At 35.5% G+C, this 22,140-nt stretch overlaps 1 protein-coding gene and 1 long non-coding RNA gene across 2 annotated transcripts; one reads left to right on the forward strand and one right to left on the reverse strand.

Moving 5' to 3' along the window:
• The first annotated feature begins 380 nt into the window (after positions 1-380).
• On the forward strand, positions 381-12,450 carry LOC132312130 (uncharacterized). Its single transcript, XR_009483190.1, has 4 exons — positions 381-636; positions 5,360-5,449; positions 6,664-6,883; positions 11,018-12,450. It is a non-coding gene; the product is annotated as an uncharacterized LOC132312130 (long non-coding RNA).
• A 608-nt stretch (positions 12,451-13,058) lies between these two features.
• LOC132313434 (protein TRI1-like) lies at positions 13,059-16,633 on the reverse strand. Its single transcript, XM_059812232.1, has 2 exons — positions 16,311-16,633; positions 13,059-13,420 (listed from the first exon to the last, which is right to left on the reverse strand). Exons 1-2 carry the CDS (start codon positions 16,512-16,514, stop codon positions 13,298-13,300), a joined length of 327 nt encoding a protein of 108 aa, XP_059668215.1. The 5' UTR covers positions 16,515-16,633; the 3' UTR covers positions 13,059-13,297.
• Positions 16,634-22,140: the final 5,507 nt, after the last annotated feature.

Below are 22,140 nucleotides of genomic sequence, written 5' to 3' on the forward strand. Positions count from 1 at the left end.
GTACTCACGAGTTTAGGCGTTGAATCCGTCAGCATCATACGGGACGTAAATTGTCTTACGGATATAGTATTAAATACTAGTCTCGATCCAAGTTCTTTATTTTTTATAGTATTTTATTGCATTGTTTTGCATGTTTGATTAAATGTTGAGTTTCATATTTAATTAATTATTTTAGTACATTATTAATTACCTCATGACATATTAATTTAATGTTACTTATCTCTCTTAAATTTACATGACATATTAGTTTAATGTTAGTTATCTCTCTTAAATTTAATATGAAGAATATACTTTCCAACACTCTTCTCTCCTTTAAATCAGTTAGGCCCAGACTAGTACTAGAGTAACGGAAGGAAAAGAAAAGAAAAAAATTACAATGGAGGGAAATGTTTTATGTTTGATATAAATTATTAAAGGAAATAAAAAGAAATGGAGGAATGATGCGTTGATTTTGTTATTTTTTTTATAAATAGAAGAAAAAGGAAGGAAATGATAAGAATTTTTTTTTTCTTTATTTTCACACTTTACCAAACATGGTCCCAAAGAAAACCCTACGAATGAAGACAGTTCGATACACTGGGGGAGAGAGAGTGAAACACTGATAAATAACTTTAAACGAAAAATTGATGGAGAGAGGTATCGTTCTCTTTCCTCATTATCAACCCATTTTTGTATAGCTTCGTAGGCTTTATCTTATCGAATTTCTTTATCATATTTAACGTAGTTTCAGTTTCCTTTCCTTTTTCTCTTCGTCTTCTTCAACTAATTTTCCATCTTTGTACCTTTTATTTTTCTTTGCTTTTGTTTGTTACTATTAGAATTAATGTAATATTGTGTTGAACTTTCATCACTTTATTATATACTAATTAATAAAAAGATTTAAATTTTATTATATTTGTTATATATATACACAGACGCACATTCTGGATCTTCTTAGTCATTTTCGTCAGAATCTTGGGGTTTAATGCTTTGTGAAATTCCCAGTACATTGTACATCTATTTTGCTTCTGTTAGTCATGGATTAATGTTTCTTTTGATACCATGACCATGAAGTACATATAGTGCGTTGTAAAATTTGAAATTGGGGTGTCGTGTAAAGTTGTTCCCTTGCATTCTTGCATCCAATATACGTGGTACCCAACAAATTTTGGATACCGCCAAAAGTGTAATAATAGGTGAAGAGTGAAAGTTTATAATCGGTGAAGAGTAAAATTAGACGTTTTTTATTTAAATGATCTAGAATTGTATATGCTATGCTTTGGACAATATCTAATGTGAAGGTATATTTTTTTCTAGGTGGGGAGGGAGGGAGGTGAATTTAGTGCTGAGCGTTGGATAAGTAACTGTTGAAAGTAATGTACAAACATACTTTTTCAAGTAATTTAGTGCTGAGCTTTGCATATGTAGCAAAGACATTCTAGTGTAGGAGTTGTCGTTGTGTCAAAGTACGAACTCATGTTTTGATAGACGATAATGACTGATGTGTTGACCACATTCTATTATTTAATTTCCCCTGATAAGCAATGTCGATCACACTCCATATGTGTTAGATGTGAAAATAGTACTTTTTGGTTTATTTATATATTGGCACATATTGACCATAGGGGGAGATGTGATAGAGTCATTTGGGACATGGAAAGATAATATTATTATTATTATTTTAAAAAAAATACTGCTTGTATCATCACTGATAGAGTTAAATTCATGTCTGGTTTGGGTCCGTGCTATATGTCCTTGTTCGTGCAATCTATTGAGCAACAAATCAATATAGTTATCATAATTGCTTCTTGATGCTGTTAATTCAATTTGGAAAGATCTTACCTCAAAAGAGTGGGTAAGACAGCCAAATGTCAATTTGTCTTTTGTCCCCTTTCTAATTTAAACAACCTTGGGATTGATAATCGTTTGGGGCCTGTTTGGTATGTGTTTTGTTTTTGGTGTTTTCGTCGGGTACTGTAGTGCAATGAACAGTGGAATGTTTGGTAAAAAATATTTTATTTTGCACAGTGCTGAAACGTTTCGTAAATAATAGTCAAAAATCGAAACACCAATTTAGTGTTTTTTACATATTTCAGCACTGTAGCAACAGGTATTGTAGCGATGAAAAATAAATAAATAAATATATATATATTGAAAAACTCTTAAATGACATTTTAAAACTAACCATTATATATTTCAAACTTGCAACACTCTGTTACCAAACATGTTTTCATGTTTTTGCTTCCAAAATCTTGCAACAAATGGACGTTACCAAATATGCTTCCGATTAGTATTCAAATCACTCTACAACAAAACACTTGTTTTGTTTCGGGTTAAAACAAAACACAAACCAAGCAGGGCCTTGCTAATTCATGCTTGCAAAATTTAATCTTTCTGGTTGTTGAAGATTAGCTTTGCATTGTCTATTCCATAGTGAACCTTATTCTCACACGACACTCGGATCATTTTACTAACAAACATGTTAGTTTAGAGATACAACATCACTTACTAAGAAGGTTTTTTTTAAAAAAAATTTTTTTAATTTTTTTTTTTTTATAAAACTATTTGTTCACTAACTTCACTTGCATATAAATCTGGGTGATGCAGATTATTTATTTATTTTTCTTTCCGAACGCTATATATCTTGAAGTTTTTTATTTAAGAAGAGATCATGGATAGATTAGTTTATTTGTGAGCCAGTCTTTGTTATTTTATTTTGGGTTAATTACACTCACACCCCTTGAGGTTTGACCTATTGACAGACAGATGAAACTTAACCCCTTTTTGAACAACCACATCCCCTCAAATTTGCTAAAGTTTACAAAGACACCCCTGCCACATCTGACACAGGGTGAATTGATTTTTTTGCCCCTTGACTTATTAATTGTCCTATTTAAATAATAAAATTACCTTTTAACCATCACACCCACAGCCACCACTCAGCCCCACCACCGCTTCAAACCCCCACCACATATGTATAATTGTTGAAAAGGAAAGTTGAAGAATTCAATGTCTTTTTTACTTCTCAAAAGCTAAGAATTGAGTGTGTTTGTGATCACATAAACGTACATACGCACAAACACATACCAAATTCAATAACTTTCCTTTTAATCAAATCCTTCTCTCTCTACAAAAAAATCTGATTTCAATCACATTAGTCACACACTGATAATTAATACACAAATATAATACACAATGAAGAGTTGTCGGTCATCAATTTAGAATCTCGAATGCCGGGAAAGCTCCGACCCAAATTCGAAGAAACAGAGGAGCAAGAAGAAGAATGAGAGGAACAATTCCTTCATCGTCACCTCCGCCGCAGTCTGCAAACCATAAATCAATCCGAATTCCTTCACAAAATTTCACAAACCCTAGTTCATTGCAACTTTCACCACTGCAATCCACTTCCTTCTCATACTGCCCATCTACAACCAACCTCCTCCTTACTCTCACAGCGGCTTATTGGGCCACCTATAGGCACGGTCCGCACAGATCAACCATGTTGGTAATGATAAGAGAGATGGTGACACGGTAATCACCGGTGGGTGGAGTGCGATGGTGGCAGTGGGTGTAGAGATATGGTGGCTGCGATCATGATTGAATAGAGATGGTAACGATGGGTGAAGAGAGATGGTGGTGGCGGGTGGAGGCGGCAGCCGTTGTTGAGGAGAGACGGTGGCAGCCGGTGGAGAGAGAGAGGGGAAGAGAAGCTGTGGGCGTCAAATACGGACAGAGGACTTCAATTAATGGGGACAAATTTGTCATTTTACAAATTGAGATATATATTTTTATTTTTATTATTAAAATGAATTAAAGATTGGAGGGCAAATTCGTCTTTTTCTGCATTTTAAAGGCTTGTTTGGATGATATTTCTGACAGGGGGTGTGCATGTTAAAAAATGTGCTAAGTTTCATCTAGCTGTTAATAGAGCAAATCTCAGGGAGTGTGGATGTAATTAACCCTTTTATTTTTTATGATTGTGAATCTAGAGAGAGATTGAGTGTAGTGTGTTAGTTAATTTTTAATAGGCAAATTTGAATTCCAGATGTTTTCTTTGTTTGCTGTGAATGAATTATATCATGTGATTGAGTTGGTTTGAGATGTTTTTCAACACATGGGGAAAGTAGCAGTAACCCAATTTATCTTGTCAAATACTTTATATTTATTCCATCACCTGGACGGGGTTTGATGGAAACGGGAGGATACCCAGGTGTTGCATTAAAGAAGACATTGCTTACCCCTAAGGCTATTATACACCGGAACTTTGGTACCAAGGCACGCTATAAGATCGAGGAAGTACGAGAATCCACTCAAAAAGGATTCTCAGGGCTATCCATCTCACAGAAGGGTCCTTGCCTTAAACGTTGCTGTTTGCAACTTCCAGAAATTTTTGTGGTGTCAGAAACCTTTAAAAAGTAAAAAGAATGACTCAGAGCAATCTGCTGCAGAGATGGCTTTGGAAAAGGTTTTGCTTCGTGCTTGTTAATTATAAACCTTATCTTTCTTATTTCCTTGATACCACATTAATTGGCTACTGCTCATCGTGTGAATTGTACTGGCAATGTTCAGTTACCAACGGTTCCAGTATAAATTCTAGATTTTGATTCAACAATGGAAATGATGTCAAAATTACAGCGGAGAATAGTAACGCGTAGTGGTTTTATTATAAGCTCTCCTCTTTTCTGTTCAGTGGTAGTTATCTAAATTAAATTTCACTCAATTTTCTACATACTTATTTAACTTCAAATACCATTTTAATACCAGTGATAGTCACTAAATGATGTTTATGATATTGATACGAGTTAACTTCAACAATGATTTTTTATTAAATTTTTTCCCCAGAGTAGTGACAATGATTTCTTTTCCACTTACCTTGTAGGATAATATTAAGAAGATCATTTTATTATATTCCAGTATTCTTTTCTCTTCTCTATTTTCTTTTTCCATTTATATATCCAGTCGGTTCATTTACAGCATTGAAAGAAGAGTTTTTAGCTTAATGTTAACCCTCAGTGTTTCATTTTTGGTTGCGAGTTCACTCATCAAACTTTCAGTTGTCTTGTCATTATTTACAGCTCCAATCATACAGGTCTAGGACATGGGCACCTTTATGCTTGTTGAACACTTATTTTGTTAAAAACCATGTCATTGTCCATGTGGCAAACACCCTAATTATTAACACTATTTTCTACTTGTACAAGGCTAACACTTTTGCCTGTTCTGTTTTTACATGCCTCCTAAAACAAATTTCTTATTGGGTGCAATATTCAGATTAGGTTATTATGTATGTTTCGTCTCACCTCTTTACTTTATTACGTGTAAATTTGTAATTGGCTGATAAAGTATGTTTTTTTTTATTAGTTCTATTCTTCTGTTACAGATAGGGATCAACCCTACAACAAGTAATCCCATTGTATGAGAAGCACGGGATGATTTAGTTCTACGTCTCACATATTTATTCTCAAATGAGGTAGGTTACTTAAGCTGAAATAGACTAAAGTCAAGAAGATTTCATTTTACCAAGTAAGAAAATATGTTTCTTGTTCAGTGATCAGAAATCTCGGTATATGTCTAGCATCTTTATGTCATTAGTTAAAACATCTGATTGGTAGTGCTTTATCTTCTATAAATTGAGTTAATTCTGACTTCTCTTCATTATCTTCGTTCCATTGGTGAAGTTTCTTTCATCTTTTTATCTGTTGAGCGGTCACTTTAGAGCAGATTTATGGAGAGAGGATCAGCTGAATGGTTCAGTTCCAGTTTCTGTTCTTGCCATCTGTGATGCAAAGTCTTATAATTTATATAAATATGTAAATCCTGAGGTTGAAACAAATCCATTGTTGGTTATAACTCATGTCACTTATTTTGAGGGCTGCTGCAACATTACCTGGTTTCATTTCTATTTCGGAAGCACAGTTTTCGATGAAGAGGCAAGATCCTTACGATCCTGAGATTATATAGTCTGTAGTAACCAACAATGTAGCTTGCCAGAAAGCACTTTGATTGAAGCCATATGTATTCCATATTCAGTTGACAAAAGTGTTGTACCCAATACCCATAACTCTTAGTGTCTCCTTTAGTGGTTATTACTTGGATGTTATGGCCCACGGACTTGGTTTAACGGATGCATCTAAGGTTCTGATTTCCAGGTAGGGGATTGCATAAATTTTAGTTGGTATAGTTTGGTGTGTGTGGTGTGGTTTGAATATCCTCATATACTTGAATTTTATTTGTACTACTCGGCTAATATTCCGATTTTTAGGTAAAGTAAGGAATAATTTTGAATCCTAAATCTTTGTGGAACTTATTTTTTGCCATGCCCAACTTGAATTAGATATTATTTTGAAAGGAAAACAAAAAAAAAAAAAAACAGTTAGCTGGGAAATTCATAACTACATTTCTGATAATAATAGATTTGCACAAAACTCTAATATGAATGGGTGGGCAGCTCATAGACTCCAGTGAAGTTTAATTTTCCATGCTTGACAAGCAAGGAAGGGAAGTTTTATGTACCGGTGGGCTTGAGTTGACAGGTTGGAAGTTGATGCTAAATGTTTTGGCACTCAACCCCTGTAGGGTATAGTGCAAGTTTGGTAGAGTGGGAGAGGGTGGACCCTTTCTTTCTTTTATATAAACGTACCTTGTGAATATCTGTTTATTTGAAAAACTACACAATTTTTACAGGACCATTGGCACAGCTTCTTCAGTGACAAGACCGTACTTTCGTGCTCCCATATGGTATCCGCTGGATCTGTCATCAGAACTACTGCAAAAAAAGGCTGTTCAGTTCAAGGAATGTTTAAACGCGAGGGGAAGTTACTTCTCCGGTCAAGATATTTACGGTGATGCACTTTTGGCATCCGTTGGGTACACATGAAGATGTATCGTTGTGTACATATTACAGGTCTCTTTCCGACTTCATTTGGTTTGTGGAATTGCTTATTCCACCATATATGCCCTTATACTTCTTAATCTCCAAATTCTTTAGTATTTTTCTAAGTATTGGCATGATCTGTACTGAAAGGAAAAATAATAATGAAAAAAAATCCTTACATTATTATTTGAGCGTTTTCTGAATATAATTTAAATGTGCATTGATTTGCATCTTATTTGTGTGATTATAATTGTTTATCTTTTTTCTTTAAAAAAGATCCTATTCATTATTTCTTTCTTATATGGTGTCTATATGTCTTTCTATGAAATTATTTGAAAGTTTATGAGAAATGGATTACATTGTTTATTTTCAGAATATCAGTATCTGCATAATTTACCTTCAATAAATAGTTAGTGTTAAATTTGTAACCAGGAATGGGATTCATCTCCTTATGTAACCTGCAAAGCTTCACTATGCCATGCATGTCACCTTGAGTTCAACTTGAGCAAAAGGTGTCTAAATGCCAGTTCAGGTCACCCTAATCTCGATCCATGAACGCTCATGTCTATAATTTGTTGGTTCAAGATAAGGAATAAAGCGATGAGGTGTTCTTTGAGATGGATGAGAGGTTTAGGTGGACTGATCTAGGTGGAAATCAAAATAATTCTTATGGGAGAGTCAGAAAATGGAAAATTAGGAACGTGATGAATGACTCCTCCAGGTTTAGTTATTAGTGAGAGGTGATGCGAGCAGCGGAAGGATTAAGATGCCAGCGATACTTGAGGTTTGGTCCAAATGGAGGTTTTTGGTAGTTGAGATGGTTTGCCTTCTTAAATGCGGGTTTAATGCCTCCTGTAGCGCTGGTCCGCTGGAGTGGGGGGCACATAGAGGTAAATACAAATATATATGGGGGATCTGTTTATAACACATGTACCCTCTGCAACATGATGGGTCAACCCACAGGGCCATATGAATACTTGCATCAGATACGATTAGAACTAAGTACAGTTGTGTTCTTAATTACAAGTATAAGTGTGTAATCATTGGGGCATGGTGTGGATAAGACACAATAAGGCCTTATTTAGTGGAGTACGTTAGACATTTAATTTTATAAGACAACATTGCAATGGGGAGTTGCATTGTACTGGTCATAGGTCATCTCAAGGGATATCGGGGTTTCTTGGAGCCTTGGAGTTTGGTTGGCTACTAGGAGTGTTTGGTCTCTCTTCTTTGTAAAGTGCATTTGAGGTGTGTGCAAACTCTGGGATTTAGCTGCCAAGCCAAGTAGCTCTTAGGATCCAATAGGGCTCATATAATGGGGTGGGCGCTTTCACTTCTACTTAAAAGTTTAAGCTGTTAGGGGGTGCTCTCTACCCGCCCTTATAAGCCCGAGACCCTCCCCATCCCTATTAGATGTGGTGCTACCTATCTGGCCTTACCCGTCCCATCTCATGTGACAGCTAACATCCATAACCCCTCATTTCTGGTGGTGCACCAAGTTTGTAGAAGCTTCCCGAGCCCTCTTCTTTGCCACAAAGTGCACAATGTATGTCAAGGTGGCTTTAAGTCTTCGATGTCTTGGCATGTGTGTGACGAAGAAGACGGTTTTCTGAGAAGAGGTCCTTGCAATAAAGCTTTCTGGTCAGTAGGTCGAGGTTGAGATGCTTGTAGGAGAAGACTTTGCAAGGTTGTCATGGGAAATTCCAATAGAGATGGCTATTAAGTACAAATTAGCCAACGACAAAGAATAAATATGAGATTTCATGGTTCTAGGTGATGGAGGCCTGAAGTTGCCTTCACAATATACCTTTTCTTTGAGTAATTTGATAACAAAGAAACTGAGAATTTGTTTACCAGAAAAAAGAAAAAGAAACCTGAGAATTTGCTTCAAGTCAAGGGTGTCACAATCTCCTATTGTAGCAGGGAAAAGAAGGCCTTTCATTTTCATGGAAAGCAACCAAACTAGGTTACTATTGTTGATCAGAGGGAGTGAAGATTGGTAGAAGGTTAGGAGTTAGAAATATGCTAAGGTGAAGTAACAGGGACAAGAAGTATTGATTTTTGATAAAGTTGTGACTTGTGAGGGTGCTGGGAATAGAATGAAAAAAAGGAAAAAGCTGAAGAAATACTTTTAGGACCCAACTAATAGAATCATGTTGATGGGGAATTAATGTTTAATGATCATAAAGAAAACTCTTTTTTTTTTTTTTTTTTTTTTCATAATTGGGTTTGTGTAAAAGAAAGAAAAAGTATTTACAGGCGCACAGAGGGCATTCCCTCAGAATGAAACAGAAATGGAAAAACCTATTGCAGAAAAAGAAATGAAATGTAAACAAATAATGCTAAATAATGTCCCTAAGGGGGACATTATAAACATCAAGAACTTCATATAAAATTGTCGAGCCACCTCAGAGGTGGACCTAGAACTGTGGTCATGAAGTCTTCAATTTCTCTCTTGCCAAATACCCCAAAGCCCAGCAACTAGCATAGTGTGAACCATTTTGTTACTCTGCTGCAAAAACCAAGTCAACAAATCATCCATTGAGTTCAAAAGAGTAAAATCAGTCCTCCAATCAAGAGTGTCTGCCAACCATTTCAAGAAATTCCTTGCAAATGGACATTGAACAAACAAATGATTTCTGGTATCAATCCCTTGTAAACAAAGAGAACATCTTGGAGCCAACTGCACCTTTCTTCTCTGCAAATTATACATAGATGGTAGTCTATCTTGGAACAGAAAGACACCATTAACTGACCACCTCGGTCTAGCTTTACCCCAGCAAATTTTAGACCAATTAACCTCTGGATTTATGACCCTACAGCTTTCCCACACATTTTTGAATGTGAAATTTCCTCCATCCCAAAGTAACCTATCAGTTCTAGAGTGAATTGTCAATGTACACAAATAATCTCTAATAGGTTTAAAAATATCCTCCTGTAACAATTCAAAATTCCATCCACCATCAATCATTAGTTGCGACAATGATGAATTCCATGTGAAACCCAACCTTCTGACAATTCTATAGCCAAATTTCTGCAATAAAGTCGCCCCCTCACACCAAGGATCATAAAGAAACTTTAATCGCTCGTTGTAATGATGGACCTTGTTCATTGACTCGTAATCACTTCCTTGGTCAGTAGAGCTAAAAAACCAACCGTTTTTAATCTACATAATAACCAAAATTTCTTTAACAATTAAATTATTTCTCTAAAAATAACAGGAAATCCTAAGAACAGTCTGCTTAAGCAAATTACCTAAAAACTTTCTTCTGTTTCAAAATATTCTTTGTAGATTTGCAATCATATCATGAAAAGTTAATCAAATTGGAAAAATTCCTAGATTGCTGGACAGGTATGTGAATAGGGTTACCAAGTGGCGTACAGCTAAATCTTTTGAATACCTTTCAATGTTGGCAATTCTGCTGAGAAGGATTCTGGTAAATATGAAGCCATCCAGTAGTGAAAGCTTCTTGAGCCTCTGTGCTCCACACTGCGCGCAAGTACCACCAGAATCTTTAGTCAGGTTAATGGGCAGATTGCCTAGATTTCCTCTATGTTTTTAGAACAATAATAAGTGGCCTAACATTTCCTTCCAGACTTTCCAGTGCTTATATTTTATTATGCATACATTTCCTCTAGTTTTCCATGCGATAAGTACTATTATTATGGAATTATCTTGCTGTGTTAAAGTTGATCATGAAATAAATATCAACTTAATAACCTTCAAGGTTGGCTCCATTGACTTAAACACAACCATTTTATCATGTGTTATTTTTTGTTTATGTGAACTGTAAACACTAAGAAAACAGAAGCTATCATTTTCTTAGTGCTATTAAGATCATTGAAATCCCTTGTAAATCAGGGAAGATTGTCAATTAGACAATACTTCTATCGCTCCAAAAATAAAGAAGGGATGGTCATTCGTGAAAGTTTGTACGCACCTTGGGTTGATTATGGAAACCTCATGAAATGTCAGTGTTGTTTACAGAGATGTTCAAGTCTGTTGGTTGTGTAAGTTTCCTTGCTGTCCAGTTTGAAAACCGTTTGTTACTTGTCTTAGGGTGATTGTAATGTTTTATGTGATGCATCTACATGTGTGAATTATAGTAATCTGAGTACCTTCTAAATTTCATTACTCAGTCATATTGATAATTTGTTTTACAGGATATTTATTGGTAAGATACCTAGTGGAGTTTACAAGACGTCCAGAAATGAAATACTTGCAGTAGAGTTGCCTGCAGCATTCACTACGAGAACAAATTGGCAGGAGTCTCCTCTTTGTATTTTGCCGTCAGCACCATTTTTCCGAACCTCCCTTCTCTACTACGAGTGATCCCTTAGAATCAGTGCTACGGTTACCTGGTTCACACGAGGTTGAAGGTTACCGAGTCAGGTATCAGAATCCGATGGAGGTGTCAATGAATCAGTGGGATCCAAGTAACATTATAGATGTGGAATAAAAATATTTTTCAAGCATTCACCAAAAGAATCTTATAAGAAGCATAGTGATGCTATCCAGAATACTTTTTTGAGTTCTCTCATTGTTGAACACATATTTAAAGCAACTAGAGATGTCTTTAGATAAGCTGACCTCCTCAGGAGATGTTATTGGCATTCAATTTTATCCCCAGGACTTTTTAATGAAGTTTGCTTTGTGCCTACTTGTACATAATGTTTGGCAGAGTATTCGGACGTAAGGAGGCAGAGTATTACATTTGAAATCGGTTAATCAAATAGATGCAGTGGGAGGTGTGTGCCCTGCAAACATTGAAGGTCCAGAATCTGGAGTCTCTCCATCCAATGGGTGTTTAGCTTGTACTCTATATATTCCTTTGCTAACAGAAGGAGAGGTTATGAAAGAACTTCTTGAAAGTAGTGAAGAGTTTGAGTTTGAGTTTGAGATAGGGTTCTGAGCAGTGATCACCGGTCTCGAAGGAGTTGTGACACAGATGTCAGTGGGTCAACTCTGCTTGTTTATACATGTATATTTTTTTTAATGTCAATTTCATGAGATTGTATAGGGAGCTAGCCAGATCTAGAATAATGGAACTTTGACCGAAGAAAATTTTCTTTTCATTTAAATGTTGGATATATGCATTAACCTGTGGGTTGAAGTTGAGGGGCTGGAAATTGTTTGCCTCCCTTTTTTTTGTAAAAGATTTGAAAACAAAAATTCCTTGTCATTCTGGTCAGGTGGTAGCACCAATGTTGGATACAAGCAATGTATCCATAATTTGATTATTGTCGTGTTGCTCTACTATGCTGGAAATAACTACTAGTTTATGGAAGAAGTTCCTGCTGACATGGGTAAATGGACATGCACAAATTGATTTTTAGATGAGGTTTTCTAGTGTTGCAGCATGCAGATGAACAGTTTCAAATGAGAAACAACGGTTATCTTATCATCGGATTATTTTGTTCCATATTGATGCAGAGAACCATGCATTACACTTGGCTTTTGTGTAACAATTTTCCAAATTTGATGTTAAAGAGTGGAGATTGATATCCATGTTCATTGCAAGATGATTTTGGATGTGGTTCTGGGAGTTTTACTGGATTCTTTGTTAGACTATCCAACTTCTCTGAATAGAAGAGTCTTACAGGTGCAGCAAAGGTCAAAGCTTTTGAATTTGGAATAGATTTTTCCATTTTTGCTCTTTTAATACCAATCTTTTCTTTCAACCAAAATATATATTTTTCATTTGAATCATGTGTATGTGTGCAAAATGGAACTTGCAGCTACTGTCTACTTCATATGGCCGGGGTGAACGCAATACAAGGTCCTCACAAAAAACAGTTCTTGGCAAGATCCTAGCCTACATTCCTCGAAACTATCCACAAGTGTCCTCAGAAGATAGCGTTGACTCGTCGTGATCTATACTCGAAGGGCGAAGGGAGACTCAAACACGGCTTGGGGAAGTTAGGTATTCTACCGACTAAGCCACTGGATGTTAAACAAACAATACATTCAAAATTAAGCACCAATTCTCAGATGTTATTATGCCAAGTACAGGACACTTGATAATGAAGGTTGCATCACTATTTTTGATTCGTCTATTATATGGATTTGATATTGGCACTTTGCTTACAGGTATTTTCCTTCATCCAAACAATGAGTTGAACCTTTAGAGAGGGTTCTTTGATCTAATGTTTCATTTTAATTTGAAAAGAAGATACATATACCATGCTATTATACACAAACATGTGCCTGAACCATTTTCCAAAACTTCCCATAAATAATAAGTATCTCGTTCAATAGCAAATCAATCTTAAAGAAACTGCAACAGTCTTGGCTTCTTGTCTCGAGTTCATGCATGAAGAGGAAAACCAAAAAAAAAAAAAGCATCTAAACACCACCCTAACATCCAAAATGGTGTTAATGGAGTCACCCAGTTTTGTGATCAACACAAGTTTTAAACAACACCCTAACATCCAGATCCAGTTTCATTTCTCCTTGAAATGCAAGGACAGCAATTTTGGGATGTCCAAGAGCTTGACGCTCTCTTGGCCGTCAAATAAGGGCTTCAGTTCATCGTCGCAATGAATGAAGTTTGGGTCATCGAGTTCCTGCAAAGTGTAAAGCATCATTATAAACGGGTGGAGAGAGAAGTACAAATTTTAACCAGAGAAAGGGACAGGCATGAAAGTTTTCACACCCCTACTGGTTAATCCAACCATATTATATCCTTTTTTACAGTCGGAACAACATATTTGTCACTAATACCCCTGTCCATGCAGAGCACATGAAACAAGTAGCAACATAAAACAAAATACCAGGGCATGCCCTTAAGGCCCTAATCCATTGTCAGGTTTCCTTTCAAAAGCCATTTTATATTCCTTAAATTGCACCAAAACATTGACAAAGCTAAACAGTAACATTATTAGATGCACTCAAATAAAATGAACTCATTTAAACAACCTAGAGTAAATTATTTCGGTTGGATCTCTACCACAATAATTTCTGAAAAAGGGCATTTGGCCTAGCGGTATAACCTCTCAATCCTCAAAGAGGAAGGAAAAAAATGAGTATGTGTTTACCTTAACATTCAAAAAAAAAAAAAAAAACAATTTCTGAAAGCAATCGAGAGAAATGACAACTCAAATGAAAATATAAACCAAACCGGCCAGTGTTAAATCACATCAAACATAATTAATTACACTAAAAATTTTAACCAGAAAAGGGGGAAGGCATGAAGTTTTCACAGTACCCCTACTGTTTATCTAAACCATGTATATCTTTTATAGTCAGAACAACACTTTTGTCACACTAATACCCTTGTCCAAGTAGTTCATATGAAACAAGAAAAAGAAAAAATATAGAGTATATCTCTACAAAATAAATATTTTAAAAATCATTAGCAACACAAAACAAAATATAAGGGCATGCCCTTAATCCATTCCTTAAATTGAACCAAAACATTAACAAAGCTCTTCAGTAACATTATTAATGTACTAAAAAATAAAATTATCTCTGTTGGATCCATACCACAACAACTTCTGAAAGCAATCAATAGCAACGACAACTCAAATAAAAATGTAAACCAAACCAGCAAAACAACAGCACATCAAACATTAATTAATTACACTATCTACATTATGAGCATACACATCAAACATTAATTAATTACACTAGCTACATTATGAGCATACGGGTTTTGGCATGGTGAGTTGGTGATACTCTTGAGTCTTAAAATGTTACATTTTGTATCCATTTGCAAAGCCCAATAATGATATTGTTAATGCACTAAGAAATCAAAGAACTAACTTAAGCAACCTAAATCATATTATGTATATCCAATCCATACCATTACAATTTCTAAAAACAACCAATAACAATAGCAATTAAATAAAAAAAATAAAAACCAAACATTAGTCAAACAGTAGGACTACTAAAAGAGATGAAGAGGTTGGTTGATGACTTCCTTGTTAGCTTAAAAGAAGAGACAGACATTTGGCAAAAATCATGGTGATGCACAATTGAAATCTAAAAATAAATAAAAAAACAAGAGAAAAAGAAATCCATTTAACTTAATTAATTATCCGCGAATCCAATATATACTATGAGCATTTATGATAGAATAAGAGGTCTTACATGCATCATTAGCAAAGGATGTCTATCCCTAGATAATCAATAGATAAACAAATATATACAAGTTAGTCTCTAGTATTCTATTTTCTTTTTTCTGTCTCTTATATTTTATATTTATTTTGGGTGGGGGTAGGGGGTTAAGAGCTCTCTTACTGGTTTTTCAGTGAAAATAGTTGGTCAACATTTTATAAGTGCTTTTTTATATTACTCCAAATTCCAAAAGGAGGAAACAACCACAAAATTGATATTTCACTCTACATTGCAATAGAGAATAACTCAGTATAAAAATAAATACAAAATAAAAAGAATATTACTGGATTGCGCCTAATCCGATCCATTTGCGGGTCTAATTTGTACTTGTGAGATATATATTTTATAATTGGCTTGTTTCGTTGTCAAAACAAGTCCGATCGAATTGTTTTTACAACCAAATTAGCCAATTACAAAACAACAGAGTCATGAGAACTCAAGCTCCAAGCAATTAGAACTATATTCTCAACAATGTATGCATGTATGTCTCTCCCTCTTTCACTCTCTACATGTGTGATTTATATATATGACCATAGTCTGCTTCTGTTTTTTTTTTTTTTGATAAGTGACTATAGTCTGCTTCTTTGAATAAATTTTCTGAACCACAGGTACGATTCATACGATATGATCACTATGTATCCCAATAACATATATGCACATATGTCTACGAGTCATTTGAGTCTTTGTTTGATGAGCTAAGGCTTTTCTTCTAGACAATTGCATTAATATGGTATTTTAGATAAGCACATTTTGGCATGTTATAGATTGATTTGGAGTTTCTTGTTTGATGAGCTAAGGGTTTTACTTCTAATTGGCAACAATGAGTCAATCCTAATATAAATAAATATTCAGAGCAATGTTATCCAAACTGTAACCGGGTGATTAATTGTCAAGCTACTAAATCATCTTCTGCCCCATCAATGCCATATCATGACATTATTAGCAAAGGATATGATGTGTATCGCTAGATAATCAATAGCATATAATAAAACAGGAGTAGTATTATATATTTACACAAACCAAGAAAGAAATGATGCATTCAAAACCCTTTGTTCAAAATCCCAGGAACAACCGTATAATAGGAGTACCATAATCATTTATACACATACATTACAAAAAAAAAATTAGCTAGATCGAAGCAAGTAAAAATTCAAAATAAAACTTGCCCAAAAAAAAAAAAAAAAATTCAAAATCATGAACAAATAAAAGAGCATACAGAGAAAACTGTGTAGTGGAAAAGGGTCACACATATATATATATACAAATAAATCTATAAACAGAAAAGGAAAAAATTTGGTCGAACAATAATGAAATGGAATCACAGAGACATGAACGTACCTGAAGCTTGTGTTGCACTATGTGTGCCCACACCTTTCTCACGGCATCGGTGCGACACGTTGAAGGGACGCCCATAAATTTTTTCAGCTCCGGGGAGATGGGTCCGACCTTCAGGACCCTGGTTTCCCGAGTGTCCTTCGGAATGCCGGCGGCCGCCGCCATCAGAGCTCTGCAGAACCTTCCAAAAACCCCATTTGATGCCATTTCACTTCCGCTCTCCTCTCTCACTATCACACAACCTATAAAACCCTAGAGAGAGAGAGTTTTTGTGAGAGTGTGGAGATGCTTTCCTTCTCTTTTTTTCTGTACTTAAAAGGATGAAATATGAGGGGGAAATGCTGTATAACAGCTAATAAGTAAATGAAACAAAAAGAAAAATATGATATATATATATATGTGTGTGTGTGTGTATGTATGTATATGCGAATGAGAATTGCACATTTTACCCTTATTTTTCACAACAAATTAACAGCCAAGTAAAATGTATAGATGTTTTTCTTTTTCTTCTCTATGAAGAAAAAGACTAAAGATGCATTTCCTTTTTATTTATTTTTTCCTATCATTTTCATGCATGCATGGCATGAGTGATATCTTATCCATTTTATTTTATTTGATCACCTTTTATTCATCATGCTTACTAATTCTTCAAGTTTATTATCTTATTATACACTCCACAAATATGTATTTTCTCTTTTTAATATTCATGTATCTATATATATTTGTATTGTTTGATAAATAATAATAATAATTTATTAAAATTTTCTTTTTCTGATATCATGAGAAATGACATGTTCCTGTCATAAAATATATGTTCCACAATTCTTTCCTTTATATTTAGTATCATTGTATATTTGTTATTTTAGTGTCCTTGTATGTTTGTTATTGTATAAAAGGCTATAAAAGTAATTACATTTTTATGATGGTTTGTCCACTGCACAATAATAAGATGGAGGTACTCCGACGCAACAAAATTACAGAAGTGCAGTACCTAACTGAAAAAGAAAGAAAATGGAATTGCATATACCAGGAAATCACGTGATTTGTTGCTTTTATATCTGACACCTGTCACTACTCGGTATATGCGTGTTTTACAAGTTTGATGTATACTAGTACTATCAGCATACAAACAAAGCTTCTTCCCTTTCGTAACCTTTTAAATATTTTTTTCATTACTCATTTTTTGCATGCTTTTGTCTTTTCTTCATTTATTATGGAGTATTATTAATTATGTTTTCCTTGACATGACTTTTGTTTTGTGATTAGTTTATCAATATTTTATTCTTTTTTTAATACAGTAATAACAAAGCTAATCAACATTCCGGAACAATAACGTTAAACCAAAAAAGAAAAACAATAACATGGTTCTACTGGTTCGGAACGGATTTTTATATGAATTCACGTATGTTCCAATTAGAAGACAAGTGAGTTTGGATAGTTAATCTTAATTATTATTATTAATCTTAATTATTATTATTATTATTATTTTACCAATAGGTTCAAAATCAGGCTCATCAACCCAACAAAAAAATCTGTCAATATTTCTGAGTACTTGTGTAAGAATAACTATGAGGTAATCTGTAATTTGTCTTAAGCACCCACTTTTAAGTGGAAGTTAAACTAGGAGGGTCAGAATTAACCTCTAATATCATTGCAGGAACAAAATAATATTATCAAAATAATTAAACAAAATATCAGTACCACATACCCATCACAAGTCCAAATAATTATCCAAAACATTCAAAAAAAAAAATTCAAAAACTGTTTAGCCAAATATCCAAAAAGCGCCACCTCATAAAATCTTCACGAAATGACTGTCTGCACAAATCTTCCTTTAAAAAAAGGTGTTTGAACTTCCAAGCAGTGATATGACATATATATATATTTTTTTAACGGTAAAATGAATTTATTGAAAATAGAAACAATACATCACCAAAGGAAGAGGGCTCAAGAAAAGCCCAACTAAACAAATTACAAAGGCAATCCAAAGATGACATGCCCAAAGGCGACAACCCAAAACACAATTGAGAGCAATGGAGGCCGATACCGGCAGATCCACATTCCGGTTAGCGCATGGAGGAAACCTCCGCATTTAGGTATTCGGCGGCTTCCCCGGAGGAAACAAAACAGATCACGACAGATTCCATTCTTCAACAATCTGTCTTCCGGTGGTAGAATCCTTAATGGAGGTGGATAGGAGTTTAGTTCTTACTGAGTCCAATGTGAGATCTAGAAGTGAGTTTTGGGACAATTTTTTCCCTCTGAAGATCCTCCAATTACGCTCCGCCCAAACAATGTAGACCAAGGAGGCCAATGCCAATCTCGAGACTGAGCTACTGTGAGGAGACCCTTCCCCTCTCCAATGGTAAGCCGCCCAAGAAATCAAACTTGCCCAATTTGTCGGTTGGATATGGAACCCACAATGCATTTGTATAAAGGTCCACAAGGGCTTAACAAATGAACACATGAAGAAAAGGTGGTCATGAGATTCCAGAGCATTGTTACAGAGAACACAAGTGACCAAGTCAATGTGTGAAGTGCATTGCCTGTCCAGAGTTGGAAGTCTATGCTTGATAGCAATCCATAGTGTAAACGCATGCTTTGGAATTAATGGTTTCCCCCAGCTAAGTAAGTCCATGGTAAAGTCGCCAAGTGCCTGAAATTGAGGAGACCAAATTTGAATTTGAATTTGAAACTAAATTCAAATTATCCTTGGCGGCAACTTCACAGTGACTGTCACGGCGGTTCGGGTGGTGGATGGAGGTGCTTTGCATGGGTGGTGAGGACTGCAAACTGGATGTTTGAGGAGCAGTGTCATTGATGTGATTCAGGTTGATGATCTGATCACTCAGTTCAGTAACTCTATCCCTCAAAGTCCTTTGAGATTCAAGACCAACGCCCATTAACCCCGAGTCATTCAACCTCTTCTCGCAGATGCTTGTACTAGTAATTGCTCTTAAATTCAGCCAACTCAACTCGTAATCTGAAGATTTCATCAACCATGGATTGGGTGTTTCTAGGGTCAATATCAGAAAGGATGTTAATGTGATCATCGATGAACCGAGAGGGAGGTTTCTGGTTGCTGACATTGTCATTTTGAGAGAGGAGGGGGGCGGGCGGGCGGGGTGTTGGGGGTTGAGGGGTGGTGTGTTCCGAGAAGGTAACCCTTCTGTGCTTATAAAGAGGTTTATGGGGTGTGTCCTTTGGTTCACTGATGAATGGGTTGGATGAGGCCTTGTTTGTGTTATTTGGTCTCTTCAGAATGGAGGTGGGTTGTTGCAGACTTGAGGAGGTGCGAGGGTTGGTGCACTTGAGTGAGGAGGAGGGATGGAATGGGGGTTTGAGGTGATTTGGAAAGGGATTTCTGATTGAGGGTCTGGTGTCGCCGGAACTAGCTGGTGGGACTCTCATTGGCAGATTTGTTGTGAAAATATGAATTTGATCATACAAGGGCGTTTATGTCATCACAATTTCCTCTGCTTTGGGACATCTTCAAATCCACCTATGGCAAGGGCGTTTCCAAGTACTGATATGCTATTAAGTAAAAGCACCTACTACTTTATACTCTCCATAGATTATAAGTGTCATAAACATCACAAGCTTGTTCCCAGAAACAAAACTTGTCAAGGGCCAAGTAATAATCACAAAATTAAAATTGGCTGCTTTTGTCAACATCTCTTTTTGTTCTCCCTGAAATGGCACTCCTTCAGGTCCATTTCTTTAGGCAGTCCAAAGGGGTTTATTATATCACATATTTCCCAAGCAACCCTCTAATGCCATTCAAACTATACAGGCACTCCACCAAGCAACACCAATTTGGTCAATGGGACCAAGGTGGTGCTGCTTCCATTTAATACAACTGTTGAAGTATGCAAGCCGTGTTCTTCTCGATTACACTGTATTTTCAAAGCAATCTACCATATAGGAATTGCATATAATCTAAGTGTCATAAACATCACAACCTTGTTCCCACAAACCATATTGAAAATGGAAAATGTACAAGCTGGCAAAGCAAGCAGCTAGAGCTGCTCAATTCCTTTATTCAAGAAAAAACACAGCTTACATAATAGGACCACCTACAGAACAACAAACATGCATGAAACAACTAGACCATGAGACAAAGCAGCAATTTCTGAAATGCAAACTGTAAGATGCCCAACATATAACACGCACGTGGTTATATTCAATTCAATTCTATTCTTATCTAATAGTAACACTGTATTGACTTGCACAAAAAAAAAAAGTCTTCATATCATATTAGAAAACAAATTTACAAGCAGCTAGCTAGTAAGGTCTATTGGGGCTCTTTATTTATTAGCGCTAATAGAAGCCCCAAGGCCAGTACAAAAAGAGTAAGCAGCAGACCCGAGTGATTTAAAGCTCAATACCCTTGTAGATGCGTATCAGACAATATATCTCATGATCACTTCTTTTCTTCCAATCCTGGAACTTGTTTCCACAAGTACGGCAGAAATCCTTAGCATAATGGAAGTTAGCCAATTGCCAGTCCCTGCTCCCATGGTTTTTTGATTCATAGCTGTCAACCTTGTCGTAATGTTCCGAAAGTCCTCTAAAACTAATATAATCATTGCCCTTCTTCTTAGATGAGTTCTCACAGATGATACAGAGATTGGGAGGGGGTGGGATTTGAGGATTCTCACCAGTTGTGAATAGCTGGGGGAAAAACAGTGCAAGCTTGGGTAGTGCGGTTGTTGTAACTGGTAGAAGGAGGGAGGGTTTGGTCTTTGGCAAGGACAGGATAGTGTTTTTTTGGGTTGACATGAGTGTCCTAAGCCAGACCTTCAATATGAAAACATTACTGTTAGTAATTATTTTTAAAATGATAACTACAGGAAAGTACATGCATATCACCACCAAAAAAAAAAAAATGGAAACTAAATTATTTTGAGAATATAAATCGATTGCGTTTAATGACATATGAAAAAATTAAAAATATATGACTAACAAAGATATAGAAAGATATTTCAATTCAATGTCACTAAAGTTTATATCTCATTATAAATAGTGTATTGGTAGCTAACTAGCCTTCCAAAACAGAATAGTTTTTTTCTGACAATCAAGCAATAGAACCAACCAACAGATAGAGATTCAGAGTCATAATTATATATATTGCATCAGCCAAACTTAAACATTAGTAAGGAAGTTGGTTCCAAGAGTAAACGTACTCAGTCGAAACAAACAGTTTGGATCACAAGACAATTGGCAAATTATAAAAACACAGAATGCATGTTTGGTTCCCAGACATATTCATTAGAAATATTTATCACAGTGAACAAGCACATATATATTCATTTGAAAAGAGCTTACCTCAAGCATGACATACCAGCAGCAATTATTATTCTCAACTTCAGTCAAATATTTATCCATTAATATGCAACTATAAGTTTTCATGACACAAATCAAACACCAATTGACAACAGAGACTAGGGGAAGCCCAGAAAGATTGATCGGACAGACCTATACTCCTCAGCGTTCATATGGAATTGTAAATTTAAACATCACCATCTAGAATCGCAAACACAGTCAACTATGGCTCTCTACTATCTCATCCACACCACCACTGTGGTTATACTATATTGTAAATCTATACAGAGTATTAAATAACTTCTATTATATTGTAAATATATATATATACTTACAGGTTTGAATCACTTCTTGTAAGATAATACAATTCTTAAAAATTAAGAGAGAGTTCGAAGCAGCTCTGACTATATAAAGCAAGAAAAAAAGAAATCAAAGAACTATCCATCTGATGGTCCTGATTAGAACATTTTCCCAAAAAATACCTGATTCAAGTAACCTTTTGACTGTT

The sequence above is a fragment of the Cornus florida genome, unplaced genomic scaffold, assembly GCF_030987335.1.
Source record: "Cornus florida cultivar Cherokee Brave unplaced genomic scaffold, ASM3098733v1 CherokeeBrave_3.0.0_Hap2_Chr01, whole genome shotgun sequence".
Lineage (NCBI taxonomy): Eukaryota > Viridiplantae > Streptophyta > Magnoliopsida > Cornales > Cornaceae > Cornus > Cornus florida.

Excerpts from the sequence above, each read along its gene's own strand:
- LOC132313434 (XM_059812232.1), bottom strand. The coding sequence starts at position 16,514 with ATGGCATCAAATGGGGTTTTTGGAAGGTTCTGCAGAGCTCTGATGGCG. Across the intron at positions 13,421-16,310 it reads TAGTGCAACACAAGCTTCAG|GAACTCGATGACCCAAACTT; the intron begins GTACGTTCATGT and ends TACACTTTGCAG.